We start from the raw sequence: 19,339 nt of genomic DNA, 5'->3' as shown, positions 1-19,339 counted from the left end.
TGATTTCTGCTCTTCATCTCTCAAAGCTTAGCTAGAATCTGTTCTTTGTGATTTTATTCTCAGTGAATGAGAGAAAAGGACTTTTTCATCTCAGTTTACTGTTATACCGTGTTTCCCCCCAAATAAGACCTACCCCAAAAATAAGCCCTAGCAGGATTTCTATGCATTTGTTAAATATAAGCCCTACCCCGATAATAAGCCCTAGTGATAGGTGTGGCTATGCAGCATATCTGCATAGCCCTGCCATGCATTTCAGTGCAGAGAGGAAGACATCCCCTGAAAATAAGCCCTAGTGTGTCTTCTTGAGAAAAAATAAATATAAGACAGTGTCTTATTTGGGGGGAAACACGGTAGTACAAATGCATTTAATTTTACTATTAATATGTATTTACTTATTTTTTGGTTTCTCTAGTTTATTTTGTTTTTATGCTTTATTTTGAAGATACATCTTTATGCAGCTTCTAGAAAAGTATTCTGGCCCCTAATTTAGGATATTAATAATTTAATGTGTAATGAGTAGCGTGAGGCTTGAGGCGCTTAAAAGGTATAAATTATTTCCAATTAAAATTTTGTTTTCAAGATTTAATGAAATGCCAACCATTCTGTATCAAAGTATAATGAAGAGCACTTTTAATTCTCTGATTGTTTTGCCTAATGCTATTATACTTTATATCACTAAATTCACTTCTTAATTATGATTGAGTCCTTTGGGGCACTATTAAATTGGCAAAAATATTTTTAGCACAAAGTACCCCAAATTTTCAGACTGTTCAAGAGGAAAAAATCTAAAGATGTTTTTAAAAATTGGTTGAGGGGGATTAAAAAAGGTGTAACTGATTAGTTCTAATTTTAACAAGTTTAATTCAAAATTAAAGAAAAGGAGATGAGGCCTTATTCTTGGAAGCCTTTTAATTCAGCAATTTGTCTTGGATACTTGAGAACAGAAATACTTGGATACTTCAGAAACAGCTGAAGGCAGATCCACTGAATATTCTTTTAGCTGTAGGATTCTGTGCTCAATAGAAAATCCATTTTATTTTTTGTTTTGGTTTTTCTCATACACCATGACTTTTCTGTTAGAGGTGGTAAATGAAATGTCTTACCTCCTTATAAATAAATATAAATGTTTGTATCATTTTAACATCATTCATATGTAACACTTATATGATCATAGCCACTTTCTTTTTTTTTTTTGCGGTTTTTGGCCGGGGCTGGGTTTGAACCCACCACCTCCAGCATATGGGACCCGTGCCCTACTCCTTTGAGCCACAGGCGCCGCCCTATCATTCTTTGTTTTAATCTGCAATATAACTAAAGCTGCACCAGGCAAGGCACTGGTGTTCCCAGCTTTACCAAATTTGAGTCTTTTAAAAAGTCTTTCCTTTTAAAAAGGAAATAATATCCTAAGGCTATCTTGGGAATTCCTTACCGCTTTCCTTGCTTTTCTTATTAGAAAGTTTCTCCTTCTCCACCCTTTGCTCCAGCTAAAGATGCGGTCCTGAAATGTGGTCCCTGGGTCAGCAGCAGCACTCCCAACTGGCAAGGAAGCCAGCCCCATCCCAGACCTATCACATCGGGAATTCTGGGGCAAAGTTCACCAAGCTGCTTTATAAGGACCTCCAAGAGATCCTATTATCTGCTAAAGGCCGAGAAATACAAACCTAAAACTCAAAGCATCTTTCAGACAGCACTAACACGACTTCCTCTGTAATACATTTTCTCGCACTACAGAATTAATCATTCTAAACTCTCTACCCCCATAGCAGTTTGCCCAGCTTCACAGATGTCACTTATCTACCACATTCCATGATAGCTAATGGCTTACCCCCTGCCCCTTGAGGGCAGCAGCTGTGCTGTATGTATCTCCAGCACACAGTGAACCCGCATTAAGCTGTGCTGGCTGGGGGAATCCATCAAAGAATGCTCTCCCAAGTAAATTAACCAGGGAGTATTTGCTGAACTCCAGCAGTCTGAGAGCACAAAGAAACCTAGAGCTGGTGTAGCCCAACGTATATATAGCATGCTCGGTGACAGGACAATTTTGAGACAATTTAAGACATATATTAATTTCTTTAATTTTTACAGATTGTCTAAAACATAGATTCTCTTATGTGTCTCAGCCTTGTTTTGTATATAAGCAAACCGAGGCAGAATAAGATGGAATGGGAAAGTAGAATTTGAATCTGGGATTCAAATATGTACTATCCTCTGTTATGTCGGTCTCTAAGAGGGGAAAGAAAATAATGGAAGTGGAATAACTACACGTTACCATGGAGTTCAAGTTCAAAACACCTTGACAAATGTCTAATTGCCCAAAAGAATGATTTGTTCATTCATTTTGAACAATTATATATGCCCAAAGAGTATATACTTCACATAGACTTTACAAAATTATCCTTTTTATTAAACTTAAGAAGAGAGGTTATTGTAAGAAAATTTCTGGGAGACCACTCACTGTAGCCTCTCCTGACTCAAGTCATCCTCCCACCTCAGCCTCCTGAGTAGCTGTACAATGACAAACCAGCTATGCTGCTAATTTCTTAATGATAATTTACTTTGAAATTAGGAAACAACAAGTGTATCCGCTTTTAAAATGACTGTGCAAAGCTCGCTACTCAAGCTTGGGTTCCCTGCATAGCTACTAGAACTTATACCATCATATATGTACATTTTGAAGCATAAACAAGGTTGATTACTAAGCACTGAGAGCTAATAGCAGGCAGTGTATTTTGTAAAGGGTTAGATTTCAAACGTTTCTATATTTTGCTAACTATAACATTGTAGACTTTGGCCAGTGGAGGTTAAAGAAGTATTCATATGGGCGGCAGATGTGGCTCAAAGGAGTAGGCACCAGCCCCATATACCAGAAGTAGCGGGTTCAAACCCGGCCCTGGCCAGAAACTGCAACAACAACAACACCAACAACGAAAAGAAGTATTCATTCTTTTTTTTTTTTTTTGCCAGTCTTTTCACTCTATTTTTTCTTAGATAGCGTTCTTCATGATGATTTATGATGATAAAAAGTTTATAAGCCTATCAGGTTTTTTTTTTTTACACTATTTTCCTTTGGGCCATGGAAACTTTCCTTGGGTGGGCAGAAATCAGTTTCAAAATGTTTTAAACCACAAGATTAACTACATGTGGATGCTACTATTCATATAATAAGGACCATTATTCATTATCCAAGAACTAAAAAAAATACATGTACACATACATATATATACAGAGTAGAACATCTGTAGTAGACCACCTCTACATTGACCACCTCCTTAAGTTGACCAGATTTTCATAGATTGGACATGCACCACATGTATATATCAGCACAGTAGGCCTGGTTCCCTATGTTGGCCACCTCTTCATGTTGTCAGTTTGTTACGGGTCCCTTGGGTGGTCAACTTACAGAGGTTCTACTATATTTTTACGAACTGATGTTACTTTTGTGTATTCTATAAAGAAAATACACATTATCTTAATACCTGGCCTTCCAGTTGACCCAGGTAATCCACGACTTCCAGGAAAACCAATTGCTCCTCGATCACCTTTGAGACCTGGAGGACCTACGTGGTTAGTTAAAAAAAAAAAAAAGAAAAGAAAAAAAGTATATAACAGTTCATTTTTTTTATACAGATTTGAGAGTTCAATGAAACCATCTAGTTTTATAAATAAATGTGAAACAGGCGAATCTTCCAGCAGAAGAATAGTATCATTTCTAACATTTTGTATGTGACACTAGAAGATAAGTAATAAGGATAAACATTCATGCATCCAGCATATTGTAGATAGTAAATAACATTGTTAGCAGCACTAAAAGTAGAGAAAAAAATAAAACTTGGAGTTTTAACCTGAGGCTTATGTAGTCAACCAGGAAACATCAAATGGAAGGATTTTGCTGTAGCTGCAATGGTAACTTTAAAGTGCATAAGCTGAAAATTGAATTCTTAAGGTTTACCATAGGAAAAAAACAGCCCAGACAATGAAAAGCATCAGGGTGTTTATTAAAAAAATTGAGGTCCTAGTGCTGGAACATCTTACTTTATCTTTCATGGACCCGATTTTACAAATTCTACTGTAATCTCAAACAATGTAAATACACACACACACACACACACACACCCCACTGATTTGCTTATGAGTATACATTATACACTTATAAAAATCCGAGGGATGCTTAAAAGAAAACTGAAAATGACCATTCTATACTCCATATTTCCATGGTGACCTCAAAAGAACTGCATCTAGAAGCAACTATTATACTCCTATAGAATAAAATATTTTATTCTAGAGCTTAGTGTTTTGAGCTACACTCTGTGAAATAGTTTGTGTCTTATTTTAAATGTCTTTATCAATTTACAAAGATCTCATTAATCAAAATTTTTATTGACTCCTTGGGAAGGCACATTATGAGTCATTGATTATACTTATTTTTTTCAGTATTAACCTTTTAGAGTGTTGCTTTTAATTTGCAAATTCCAGGAGTAGGACTTACTCACATTTCCTTCATTAAAGATCATTTTTGAGGCTCAATCATATAGATCCTAGGCAACTATCCTCTAAGAAGTCCTCATTTTAAGAAGGACATTATTCTAAATAGTTAAGAAATATTATTCAACGCAGTATGAAACTTTGATTCCAACAGATATTAAGCAGATATCTGAAGGCAAAAAATGATAAATAATGTTTAGGAATATTAGTGATGTCAGGACATTTCAACTCTATTTATACTTTGAAGTATGTATTAACTGCATTTCACAACCTAAAAAATGACCTAACACCTATTCTTAGGATAAGCTGATCTATTACCTTACACCTTCCTTTGTTATATAAGCAAAGTGGCCAGATCTCTGTTCATGTAGTTATGGAGATCTGTGGCTCAAATTTACAAATAATTTTTTTTTATTTGATACTAAATTCTCTTATTTAAAAAAAGAATCTATTCTCCCATATTTTTCAGAGTTTTTATAGAATTCTACTCACAAATAACTCCCCATTTTACTATATTCTCCATTAATTCAACAAATATCTACTGAGCATGCATATTTTGCTGGTCTTATACATTCCTGGAATTAAAAATGTCCTTATTGAGGCATTTGCACTAGACTATTTATTGCTGCTCAATTTTCAATCACTAAGATGTGGAAACAACCTAAGTGCCCATCAATCCAAGAATGGATTAATAACCTGTGGTATATGTATACCATGGAATACTGTTCAGCTATAAAAATAGATGGAGACTTTACATCTCCATCTGTATGTATGAATCTGGACAGAGTTGAAACACATTCTTCTTAGTAAAGTATCACAAGAACGGAAAAGCAAGGATCCAATGTACTCAATACTAATATGAAGTTAGTAGACAAACTAATACAGAGAAAAACATGAGAAAAACACAACTCAGTTCAAGTTGGGGGAAGAAGGAGGAGGAAGCGGAGGAGGGAGAGGGATTGGTAAATAAATAAAATATCCTTATCCAAACAGATCTCCCAGTGTAGCTAAACAAGAGAGAGACGTGGCAAGAAGGGTAACAGATAAATTAAGAAGATAATTTTACAGGTTGTAAATTTAGAAAAAACTGGGAAATAAAAGAGATAGTGTCTTAAACTATGCTTTAGACAGGTGGAAGAGAAAGGGCCTCTCAGATGACTTGTTGGGTTTGTTACAGTGACACTCAGAATATCGCTGTTTGACTATGAATTATGTGTATTTTCAATAGGTGAGCAAATAAACCCACAAAAGAAGCACATGGGGTACTTTCATAGAAATCAGTGGATCATTAGTTCTCTAGTCTAGATGTTTAAGCAGACTTTATATGGCCCATAGAGGTAGGTAATTTTATGATCAATGATGTTTGAATGCTTCTAAATAGAAGCGTTCAATTTTATTCCAGTAGGCTAGATTTTCTGAGTTTTTCAGGTGGAAATAAGCTAATTTTCTACAATCATATGTGACAAGTTGAAAGGGTCTGGCACGTTTGCTAACTCACAGGCCATATGGGTACAATTACACAGAATCCCAGCCCTGGGATGTAAGAGTTTCAAGAGACCTTACGTTATCCATTCCAAATCCATCATTTTATAGAGGCAGGGCCATAAACCTAGACAGATCAAATCACTTGTGTTCAGTCTGGTCTGACAAATATTCACATGTCCTGGGTTCCTACGCCTTTGTTCAATTTTCTTTCTGTGGTCTAGTAGACTGGTTAATTATGCTGACTCTGCAGTCATGCCCATCTGGGTTTAAACACCAGCCTTGACACTTACCAGCTGATGATTGACTATTTAACCTCCCGGTGGGCCTCTAAAATGAGTGTAATACTTATCTTGACATCATCAGTTTGACATGATTAAATTAATATAAATGTAAAATACTTAGAAAAGTACCTGATGGGTAATGAACATTTTTGTATTAACTTTCTTCCCTCCTCCCCCTCATCTTTCTCCCCAGCACTATAATCATTATTTTCAGCAGCTTTTTGTGACAACATCTATATTTGGTATTATTTAATACATATGCATAGTCAGCATTGACATTTTTGGATTTATTAACACAACTTGTTACCTCCAGAAGAAACCCATTTTCAATAGCAAGGCACAGAGCAGCAGCCTGCCACTGACAGAGTTTCTTGCTAAAGTGTGTATTTAGGGATTCTGTTCTTGTTGAAGCTGGAGGGAGAGGCCTTGCTGGGCCACGACTGCAGAAAGCAGTGGGATAGAATATAAACACATATGGATATGAAGATTAATAAAATATGGTTCCTGTCTTCTGATCTCCACAGTTAAGATGGGCTTTATTTTCTCCTTTAGAAGCTTTATTCCAATGCTGGAAATTTCAGGCTATGTAGACAAAATAAGAGGTACTGGGTGATGGTGAAAATTTTGAAATCAGAGAAACCTTCAGTTCTCTGTTAAGGCCTCTTAGGTAGGTGGCCCCTCCCATGCCTATAGGTCGGGCACTCTTGTCATTGATACCACTGGGCACTTACAGCCCATTATGTGGTTCCTTTAGGAAATGAAGGACGTATTTCAAAGCATTGTTGTTTTTTTGTTTTTTTTTTTTTGAGACAGAGCCTTAAGCTGCCCCTCTGGGTAGAGTGCCGTGGTATCACAACTCACAGCAACCTCCAACTCCTGGGCTCAAGCGAGTCTCCTGCCTCAGCCTCCCAAGTAGCTGGGACCACAGGCGCTTGCCACAATGCCTGGCTATTTTTTGGTTGCTCCCATCATTGTTGTTTGGCAGGCCCAGGCTGGATTCGAACCTGCCACCTTAGGTGTATGTGGCTGGTGCCTTAGCCACTTGAGCCACAGGCACCGAGCCATGCTTTTCATTTTTAAAAATTGTTTTTCTGGTGTAACCTGGGCTAGTCAATACATTGATCAGAAAGAAGATTTTATATACTCAAAAGGCAGAAAAATAAGATGAAGGACGTGATATTTTTGGCAGCACAAACCATTCTAGGTATTATCAGACTGTGTGACATAGTTCCTATTTTCAAACAGTATGCAGAATATTTATTTCCAGCCAAAAGTGACATGACAATCATATTATCTGCTCTCCCTTCTTTTCTGTATCTTCTTCCACAATATTGCTTTCAAGATTAAACACAGAGGAAAATGATTTGAAATATGTAGGCTCTAAGTAAAATACAGAGTGGCTGACAGCACAGGTAAAAGTCATCCATATTTTAGCCTGTATTTACATTCTGATTTCATGAGATTAAGCAGAAATACTCCTCTCAACGACTATGTAGGAAATATAATCCAATTTGCTTTTGACTCATAACTTACTAATACACATTTTTTTAAGTCTTAAAACTAAGATAACTTGTAATTTTTCAATGCAAAGGTGATTTTCCCATTTCCCTTCACATACAATCTAAAGTTAGGTCTGCCATATACTGTCACGGTCTATGATACAGATGGCACTTGCTAGACTTAAGAGCAACTTCATTCGGTGAGTCTGGATAATGAAGCCTTTGCTTTTCTTCAAAAATGATGTCAATGCTTTCTATTCAGTATATTATATGATTAGGCTACTAGAACACTGAATATCTCTCTGACACACACACACACATCACAGGAGACAAATAAAATAACTATTCTCCCTATACACATACATGGATGTATATTCCCTAGCATCATCGAATATTATAAAATAGTTATAGTTACCATACCTCTTGCACCTGGAATGCCTTGTGGACCGGTTTCTCCAGGAGGACCTCTGTCTCCTTTTTCACCTGGAGGTCCAGGAGGACCTTTAAAAAATTACAGTGACTGAGCATGGTTGCAAAGCATAGGTAGAGTGCATTTGTCCCCTATCAAGATAGTTATATAAGGAAATCCAAAGTCATTTATTTGTTGTGTAGTAACACAGAATGACAAGGACTGACTTTCCTAAAGGCAGAAATACTCTACTATTGAATAAAGCAATGATAAAGAAGCCATAACCCCTATTATGTTTATACATAATTATATATTCATATATAATTCATAACTGTATCATTTTAAGTTAATACCATTAACATCTCTTTTATAAGTGAGTGTCATGTGTTTTTTTGGCTACAATTTTATTTACATAATCTTCACTACCAGGTATTATGCAATTAACTGTAGAATTCTAAGCTATAGATTAATTGTTGGAAGACATATATTTAGATATTGCCCAAGAAATGTCATGGGAATCTAGATACAATATTCTATGCAGAAGAATGTAGTTCTTCCCAAGAACGGGGAGGGGACCTTCCACAATCATGAACACAACTGTGTCCACTCATCACTCGACAGCGGGGAAGGAGGAGACCAGCAGAGCAGCCAGCCTGGATTCTGTTGAGGAAGTTGTAGACAAGCAAACCACCAGTACTCAAGTATGGTGTTGTGAAAAAAAGTGTTCAAGAAAAGACTTTGATTTTATAACTAGGGTTCTAAAGCAAGGCTTAAACATTCCAGGAAAAACTAGGATGTGTGTGAAAGAAATGGGAACGCACAGACTGGATCTAAGCTCTTAGCCTCTGAGATTGAATTTTCACTATGTCTTTGGTAAATAATAGAACTCTTCCCTAATTACTAACTATCCTTTCAATTATTTTGAATATGGGATATGAATATGGGATCTACATACGGCTCTCATCTGAGAGTTTCTGTTCAGTCACAACAAATCTATCTGCTATTTTAATTTTATTATTTTATTTTATGTTATGTTATTTTTGAGACAGAGTCTCAAGCTATTGCACTAGGTAGAGTCCTGTGGCATCATAGCTCACAGCAACCTCCAACTCTTGGGCTCAAACGATCCTCTTGCCTCAGTTTTTCTATTTTTAATAGACACGGGGTTTTGCTTGTGTTCAGGCTGGTCTCAAACTCATGAGCTCAAGCAATCCACCTGCCTCAGCCTCCCTGAGTGCTAGGATTATAGGCATGAGCCACTGCACTCAGCCTAAGTCTATCTGTTATTTTATAAAATGTAGAGTTAAAGATAGTTCCTATTTTCAAACAGTATGCAGAATATTTATTTCTGTGTACCTCTCTGTGTATTTTTGTATAAAAAATACTGATACCTGTTATCCAGTGCTACCTGTCAGGTTCTTTGCTTCTATATATCAAAGGAAACTAGATTAATATTGACCAGAGTGTATGATTTGCCCTTATTCAAGAAACCATAAGAATTGATGCTATTTTTCTTCATCCTTAATATTTTCTAATTATAAAGTTATTGGACTAATTCATAAATGCTATAGTAATAACTGCCATGAACAATGGTCTCTAAACACATGCACGAAATCTATTCAGTTCTCGTCATAATTGTAAACAAAAACCTCTAAGATTCCTGCATAGCTGCAAGAAATGTACTTTCTTATAATAATAATTGATGTATGTATTATATATCAAAATCACTTAGCAACTGAAAAAATCCAGGCATATCATGTCATTTAAATTCCTCTGATGATAACAGCACTAACAATATCTGCCTATATTTCCAAAGCTATGCTGCTCCATTTCCAATTCATTATGATCATTAATTTCCTACTGTCTTTGACCTTGCCTTATCTTCAGATCATCATAAAAATATTCCAGATCTTCTAGGATTCTGCTGCTTAAACCCGTCTCCTTTTTTTTCCTCTCCAGTTGTCAATGAACAAATCATCAGTACAAAAACACAGATTAGTAAAATTGCAGGTATTGAAGACAAAGAGAATGACTAGCAGATTGGCAGCCGTCATCTTAAACACAAAAAGGAAATCTGGAAGCTGGGAAATAATTTCTTCAAAACACTGATAGAAGAAATATTCAAAGTAACTGTCAGTCTGAGAAGTACGTACGCAGCTAGTATGAAAGATCAAGACAAAATAACGGAAATGAAACCAACATCTTTCACCACCCATGGACTGTCATGGATTGAACTTCCAAAGGATACACTTTAGTCATAGGATAATTTAAGTCACAACACTCCCAGGGGGAATACTAAGATGCATGTGGCAGGGAGAATAATTGATAAATACATGGGAAAAACACAATGAACATGTCTATATAAAATAAGAAAAATAATCGCTCAATTCTTGGCAAAAATGCATAAACTATAAATGAGTTGCAATAAAAAATAGCAAGAAGCTAGGGGAGAGAGGAGTCCAGAGTATTTTAGATTCCTTGTTTAATTTAGGGTGAAGGTTAAGATACTGATCAGCTTCAGATCCCCAAATAAACAAGGGCAACCATCAATAAAATAGAAACATACTATGAAGTTTCCAAAATCTTTTTGGTAACTCTGGTGGAGAAAATAATTCAACAGAAGAAAAATCTCCATGTGTCCAAAAGGGTCAAGAAAAGAAGGCAAGAGAAATAAACAAACTGGGGGAAAAAAACAAAAACAGAGCACTTAATAATATGGTAAAAATAAATACAGTGAAAGAATGTCAGATTACAACAGAAAAATCGGTAGGTGTTCATTACAAGAGACAAACCTAAAACAAAAGAAAGATCAAATGGCAAATGGCTGAAAGCAAAATGTAGAAAAATATCTACAGTGGGAAAATAACTGAAAGCTAGCATAAAAATACATGCATTTGTAGGAGATATAGTTAATATATTCATCACAAAATAAGATTCCATGCACCCTGTTTTGCTCATAGTAAAGCAAAAATCGACAAAACTATTATTTCCGAGAGTTCAAAAGACTGTTGCTTAAATGAATAGTACGGTTACGTGAGAAGTAAGAAAGATTCTGTCCTGGAAGCTTTGAAAAAACAATATTAACAAGCGTGATCTATGGGCACGTAGAGGACTTTGTACTCACAGAAAATGTGTGTTTCTCTTCAGTATTGAAGAGATATTTTTAACAATGAGAGACTCATTAGACCTTAAGAGATACTGTATTGGTTTATCTCTTTGCATTTACAGGATGCCAAGCTCCTGGCTGTCTTAACCCTGTCTGGCTCTGATTTTAATATTTGTTCCTCTGGGGAACTGTAGTCAGTGTTTGCTCAAAAACTACTTATCTCGGCTTCTGTCTGTACATTTCAATATGTATCATTTTCTGGAGGGATGACGGGACATTTTACCTTGAATTAACGTGATATTTTTCAGGGTCTGTGAATGTTCCCAGTCTTTCAGTCTGAGGTCGTTCGTGATGTTATTCAATATTGTCACTTCTCCTTTTATTTCCTTCTCCAAATGCCCTTGTTCTTCTTTCATTGATGTGATTTCTGCTGATGCCTTGGACACACGCTCCTCCAACTTGCTGATTTCCTGTGAAACATAAATGTGTACCCACAACCTTCTGTATGTACATATCAAATATATGAGCTCAAGAGGACACAGAATTCATGTTTAAAAAAAAAAAATGTTCCCTAACTCTGTAAGAGTTTTATGGAATAAGAATATGAAAATCAGGAAACTGCTTTAAAATAATAATTCTTTTTTTTCTTATTGTCGGGGATTCATTGAGGATTTAAGAAACCAGGTTACGTTAATTGCATTTGTTAGGTAAAAAAATGATAATTCTTTTTAATCAGTTGAATAAATACAAGAAATGCTTCTATTCCTAAACATATAGAGGTCAACATGCTGAAAATAAAGTGCCATTTAAAAGTTGTTTTTTTTCATGAAAATTTAGATTTCTGATTCATCAGAAGCAAAATTTCCTTATACCATACACAGAAGGCCAACCTATTCCAGATCTGTGATTCTCATTTCCCGCGGCACACAGAAATACGTGCTGGTATTTTGCTCCTCGAGGAAGGTGTGATATGAAAATGACACTCTTTGGACTGGACTGAACTAGACTACTGGAGATGAGAGGATGAAGACAGTTAAGATATAAGACTTTTGGAAATGCATGAACATGGATCCAGAATTGCCCCTTCAGTGGTGACTTAAGCAGAGAAGCTTACCTACCGGTTTTCACTGCCCTCTGCCTTCTGTCCTCCACAACCCTGTTCTGGATCACAAAATCTCTACCCTCTACCCCCTCCTTCCCTAACCATTTAGCATTTTCCATACAACAGAATTACAATAACGGTGTAACAGTGAGCATAGATATTTACATGGCACCATGATCTATTTGACTTGACTTGACTTGACTATTTATTAACAGGTAGCTGCAAATTGCTGCATGATTGGGTTGTTCCAAATATCCACGAGGCAGCATTTAGGGAGCTGGCAAGTAATTTAGCTACCTGGAAACCAGGAATCACCCACAACCTTGTACCTAACGCTGAGAATGCCTTTTTATTCCCTTCTTTGAAAACCATGCTCACGTTTCTCAAATTTCACTTGGAATTATTCTTATTGGGAGGAGGGAAAGTGCATTTGATTTAAAAAAAAAAAAAAATAGCCCTGTTGGAAACAGCCATTTAATTTTGCAATCATACAGTTCTTTCTATGAACAATGGAAATACGAATGTCTCCCCAATCTCCCATCTACTGCAAATGTCCTCCTTTCTGTTCAAATTAATACTTGGCATGTTTTTGACAAGTAATACGCTGGTGTTACTTATAGGCCTTTTCCTCAAGCAGCATTTACGAATTCAGGCATTCATTTTATTGTTTCTGCACTGGGCTAAACATTCAAAGATCAATACACTTGTTTAAACAACGGGGGTGAGAGTCACAATATTTTTTTTTTTCAGTGTGCACCTGTCTGCTCACAAACAACCTACCTACTCTGGCACTAACCCAATTTCCAAATTGCTCCAGGTGACTGCTGTCTTTAAAAAAATGAATCATAGCTTAAAAGTCCCACCATTTCCTTGAGTCTCCTTTTCAAATGCTGGAATTTCCTTCAAAACCTAAGTGCCATATGTTCAGACCCAAACAGCCCACTGTTCACCCGATTTTGATTATTTCCATTTAGTATCACTTCAAACAGTTTCAAAATTGCACTGGTTTTCACGTGGTTTCTAATTTGGCTTCACTTCCTCATTTGCGAGGCTGGCTCAAAGGCATTCCACTGTCTCTGGCACGTGAGTAGGACCAAGAGTCTGCTGGTTCTCCTATCTCCCCCATGGTCTCTCTCCTTTCCCCATCTCCGTATTCCTCTGACTGTTTTCACATAGAGTTTCTTTTCCTTTCCCCTTCAACTTAACCAATATTTACTCCTAAAACTGACATTTTAACTTCCTGTGTCTGCCATATTCTTCAACCAAAGGGATAATTTCTCCTTCATGTATTTCCCCTAATCCCCTCATAGCCCAAGTTCTTACCATCCCAATACCATTTATTATGCTAGGTACTTAACAATGTGGGAAAGACTAACCGTCAAATTTTGGAAGACTTAAAGCAGAATAGAGACAGCATACCAAGGTTGGTGCTGAGATGGAGTTCACTAATAGAAACCACATACTTGAACCGTAATACCTTTGTCTTCTGTCCCCTTAAGATGAGGATCATGTAAAAATGTAAAAGTTCAGAGTGATTGAATTTTACAGATAACAAATACCACATTTCCCTGAAAATAAGACACTGTCTTATATTTATTTTTTCTTAAGAAGACACACTAAGGCTTATTTTCAGGGGATGTCTTATTTTTATTAACTATAATACAACAATCTACATTTATTCAAATACAGTGAAGTCATCTTCTGGAACCTGACAGGGGGAGCCGACCTTGTTGGTGGGGCTTGCGCTAGTGATGCGGGAACTCCTTTCCCCTAGCCGTTCGCATGTGTGCAATAGGATGCCTGCAACCACAGTTACCACACCTGCACCTGGGTAAGTGAAAAGGCTCAGAGAAAGGAGCTGTGCCAGATAAAAGGTATTCCAGTCTTCCTTACCACTCCACACCAAAATTCGTATCAGATACACTGCATAGCCACGCCCATCACTAGGTCTTATTATTGGGGTAGGGCTTATATTTAACAAATGCATAGAAATCCTGCTAGGGTTCATTTTTTTGGTAGGTCTTATTTTCGGGGAAATACAGTATGTAGGAAATTCTTTCTTAACCTGTTAATTCTCTAGTCAATCATTTAGTTGGTTTTCCTCTGATGTTTACAACTTTGCTGTGTAGGAAACATTCACTTTTACAAGTCACTCCTGGTTTCATAATAGTATATGAATGATAAAACATAAATACAGAAAGAATGAGGGGAGAGGAGAGAGGGGAGAGCAAAGAAGGAGAGTGAGTGGAGGCAGGGTATTCAGCGGCATCTCACCTAATGTGCTCAATCGAGGGCACATTTTGAAACAACTAAGATTATATTATAAATGTCTTACTACAAAAAAAATAAGTGAGGTGATGGTTACGTTAATTAGTTTGTTTTAATCATTCCCCATTATATATCAAATGATCACATTGCACCCATAAATGGATAATCATAACTGTTTATGATTTAATAAAAATTAAGTCAAAAAAATAAAAGTCTCTACTGAGTAATATTCTATCTATACAGGAAAGAACCTCAATAAGAAGGGGTTTATTCAAGTAAAATGTACTTTAAAGATTCCAGCATTGCTTAAGGCATGATGGGAACCTTATAAGCTTCATGCTAATTATAATCTTGGGTCTTTTAGAAGGTATTTTGTAATATAAAGCTTTTATTTTCAGATGAGTAGTGATGTTTTAGTCCAATAATTATTTTGTATGGAAAAAAAAATACACTCATTCAACAAAAAGAGATAAGATAGGGCGGTGCCTGTGGCTCAAAGGAGTAGGGCACTGGCCCCATATGCCAGAGGTGGAGGGTTCAAACCCAGCCCTGGCCAAAAAAAAAAAAAAAAAGGAGAAAGAGAGAGATAATATAATTTTGAAATAAGTTATTTGCTTCTTAATTGTTTTCTCATCAATCCAAAGTAATCCAGACATTCGCCAGGGTTGGCCACAGAATAGTCTATAGCAGAGATGAGAAAATTGTGGTCTACAGGCCAAATTCAACCTACAATCTGTTTTTGTGAATAACTATTTATTATATCACACCTTTGCTTACCTGTCTACGTATTTGCTATACCCGCTTACAGGCTACAATGCCCACGTTAACTAGTAACAGCGGAGACTGACTGTGTGGCCCCCAATTCTACAATGTTTCCATTTCACCCTTTACAATGAAACTTTGCTGAAAAATGGTCTAGAATAGTGTAAGGGAATATCTGATGATTCTTCAGCCTGTCAGTTCATCTCTTGTTGCTATCTTTCTCAAGGCTTAATGAGTATCATAGCTGGCACAGAAGTACAAAACATAATGTGTTTATGATTTTATGATGACAATAAGCATTCTTTACTATTTTCTGATGATCCTATGATGATAGTATTTATACATTAAGATCTTACGTACACCTCTTGGAAGTGGAAGAATAAGTTATTTTAAAATTTATATTTTGTAGAGTATCCATGTGAATAAGGTTTTAAGTTTTTTGATAATGAGGAAATATCAAGTCCATTGTAAAATTTACAACAGTGCTTACCTCTTCAGAGCTGTCAAGATAATCTATAATTATTTTAGATAAGACACTTCAATAGCATTTGTAAAATAAAAATACCTTAAGAGAGTTAATATCCAATGAGAAAAAGGGTACCATTTTTCTGGGGGGCTGGGGAAGGCACTAGCTCAATCCATTTGAAACCTTTTGGTAAGATGGGCAGAGAAATCCTGGTAAACAGATGGTGTTGAAATAGAGTTTGAAACTTTTGTTTACCTTGGCTGTCTGGGATGATGGGAGACTGGATGAATTAACTTCCAGCATGTGACTTTCCAAAACAAAATCTCTTACCTCTTGGTGCTTAATCGCGTTCTCTTGGATTTTGTCATTCAGCTTGTCCATCCCGAGCTGCACCCCAAGCAATGTGACATTCAGGGCCGTGAGGGACTGGGCGAGTTCATCCAGGGCATCCCCACGTTCCCGGACAGAGGAAACCAAGCCTCGGAGCTGGAGAAGAACATCACTGAATCTCTGATCAGTGGTCACACTGAAATTCTGGAACTGCTCTGAATCTACAGGACTGGCTTCTGCCTCTGGAAACCTGGTCGCTTCTTCGCTGCTATTTCCTCTTCCTTGGAGACTTTGAGATGCACCATGTTCATTAACTGAACCAACCACGCATGTCTTCGTTTCCCACTTCAGAAGGTGAGCTGCGTATTTGAGTAAAAATAAAGCAAGTCATGGCTTGTAGCCTTAAATGCATAGCCATTCAACACTTACCATTCCACTCTATGCATTCCATTCCGTTCCACCCAACACTTGGAAGGCGAGGCTAAGTCAAGTATTTATTTTAAATATATAAGGTGTGGCTCACGCCAGGGATACTGCTGAGAAGCAGACAGACCCCCTTTCCTGCTTCACGGACACGTCTATTCCAGGATTAAGTCACACTGTCTGAACTGCTGCTATTAAAATCTCCTTGGCCACTGGATTTTGTTTGGCCATTTAAGGAAAATTCGATGGATTGTGAAGGCATATTGTACCTTACTTCACAGGACTGCTGTTCGAATAAAATGAGCTCATGGCTGGGCGCCTGTGGCTCAAGTAGCTAAGGTGCCAGCCACGTACACCTGAGGTGGCAGGTTCGAATCCAGCCCAGGCCACCAAACAACAATGATGGCTGCAACAAAAATAAAATAAAATAAAATAAGCTCATGCTTATTAATATAGTTTCTGAAATATACACATTGAATCTGTTAGTGAGGGTGATGATGACAAAAACGATATGTAGTGAGATGGTGGTGTGTCATCCGTGGGACAGAGATATTGTTGGTTTACCTTCTTCATCCTGTCACTGAAGCCACCGGGGAATTGTCACGTTCTGTTCACACGAGCCTAATACACAGTCGTGCGATCAGGAAATAGGGCAAATAAATATTTTCTATTTTAAAAGCATATTGGTTTCATATGTCTCTTTCTTCCCTTTTATTAAACAGGTATTCATAGCAGAAAACTCAGAAAATGTGAATAATAAGAAAAATAATAAGCCAGGAATCTCACCATCCTGGGTTAAAGTCTAACACTCTAGTGTTTGTGTCTTATTTCTGTTACGTTTCGACTACCACATAATTATTTAACATTTTTATTTTATATGAAATCTGAAAACACCTTTTTAATTTTATGGTATATCATAAATGATTTTTCATATTATTTAATATTATTCCATAAAAATAATTTCATAACTACTTTGTATTCTAAGTATTGATCTATCACATTTATGTATCAAAGAGCCTGCATTTAGCTTACTTCCATTTTCAGTAACACATTCAATGTGTGGATGAACAATTTTGCGATTATTTCCTGAGGAAAACAATTCTATTAAATGGTATTACGGGAACATACTGAGATGCTGATACATAATTCCAGATGAAAAGACCTTCTCTAAATAAGCCAGTTATCCTCCTGAAACAATTTAGAGCACTAATGTTTTACAGTTTCAAAAAAAAATTACAAAGCTTAAGTATTAACTTTTTCTATAAAAATAATACAATCTGATACACAATGAAGAAAATGGTCAACCCCATTTTATGACTCTTTAGTAATGGTTAAGATTATGTTGTTACTACATATTTCTATCAATCCATCAACCTATCTATATTATACCTTTATATTAATGACATTCATATTGGGTTAAATGCATAAGGCTTCTCATATTGGACAATTATAGAACAATGCAAGAGTAACTTCATCTAGTTAAAAAATATATCTATATATACATCTATATCCAAATTTTTCAGTTTTCTTAATAAGAGTGGGATGGTAACAGTCCCAGCATTATAACTTTTTCTGAGCTGCATGAGACATTCCCTTCTACCCCTCAGTCACAGAGGTCTTATTAAGACAACATCAGCTGTCTGCTTCTAGAATCTAGCTCTCCTCTTCCATTTCCTCCTCCCTTTTTGCTTAGGGTTCCTCAATTTGTAATAATTACCCCAACAGTTATGAGCATGGCGTGGATATAGAAATCGCATAGCATAAAAATAGGCACATGGGGAACTTCTATTCAACTCTAAAGAGAAAGAAATTATCTTAGTTATAGAGGCTACTTTCTTTACTATACTTACTTAATAGATGATAGTTACTCTTGCAGCTATTAATACATTGAGAATAAATGTTACACTATATATGCCATTAAATTCCCGTTTTATTTTTTGTTTGTTTGTTTGTTTTTTCAGTTTTTGGCCAGGTCAGGTTTGAACCCACCACCTCCAGTATATGGGGCCTGTGCCCTTGAGCCACAGGTGCCGCCCTAAATTCCTGTTTTAAAAAACACATATTGGATGGCTTCTGTGGCTCAAAGGAGTAGGGCGCTGGCCCCATATGCAGGAGGTGGGGGGGTTCAAACCCAGCCCCAGCCAAAAACTGCCAAAAAAATAATAATAAAATAAAATCCAAAGTTTCTTTAAAAAAAAAAAACATATTATATTTTTTCCTTGTTATATTATTTTAATGTTCCTTTATTGAAATAATAAAATGTGTTACAAGATTTTGATGTGTTCTATAACAGAGATTATATTGCATGTGTGTGAATTTATACACTATTTCTTAATTTATCAGTAAATTGGACATAAAAGCATGTTTCTAAGTCACAGCTCATCGCATTTATTAGATTCAGCGTGGGGAGCAAAGTTTGGGGCTCATAGCCTCATTCATGCATTCATTAATTCTATGATGCATTTGCCAAGAATTTACTATGTATCAACTAATGTCTGAGTTAGTCTGGGAATTGAAAAAAATATTTGAGAATGGATTTTGACTTTAATAGTCAGAAACCCAAATGAATACGTTTTAGAAAATCATTTCAAAACCGTGAGTTAAATTTTTCTCCTGTTTTGATTATTATTCCTTTTGAGGTAGCAGTTAAGAATCTAGCTTCTGGTTAGCAATTCTGGTTATATTCTTAATAAGCAGTAAGGCTGAAAAAGTTATTCTTCTATTTC

At 36.4% G+C, this 19,339-nt stretch overlaps 1 protein-coding gene across 3 annotated transcripts in view; it reads right to left on the bottom strand.

Annotated features, from left to right (window-relative positions):
• Positions 1-19,339, bottom strand: part of MSR1 (macrophage scavenger receptor 1) — a 72,515-nt gene that overhangs the window by 37,935 nt on the left and 15,241 nt on the right. For all 3 annotated transcript variants that reach the window (XM_023517808.1, XM_023517809.1, XM_003797676.2), the window contains exons 4-7: positions 16,191-16,549; positions 11,546-11,732; positions 8,168-8,248; positions 3,477-3,557 (exon numbers count right to left, since the gene is read on the bottom strand). In XM_023517808.1, the coding sequence (XP_023373576.1) occupies positions 3,477-3,557; positions 8,168-8,248; positions 11,546-11,732; positions 16,191-16,549 (708 nt within the window). The remainder of the gene's footprint in view (positions 1-3,476; positions 3,558-8,167; positions 8,249-11,545; positions 11,733-16,190; positions 16,550-19,339) is intronic.

This window comes from Otolemur garnettii, unplaced genomic scaffold (assembly GCF_000181295.1).
Source record: "Otolemur garnettii isolate 467f Iridium unplaced genomic scaffold, OtoGar3 scaffold00121, whole genome shotgun sequence".
NCBI lineage: Eukaryota > Metazoa > Chordata > Mammalia > Primates > Galagidae > Otolemur > Otolemur garnettii.
Note: the sequence above shows the minus strand (reverse complement) of the source record. Positions and strands in the feature narration are given on the sequence as shown.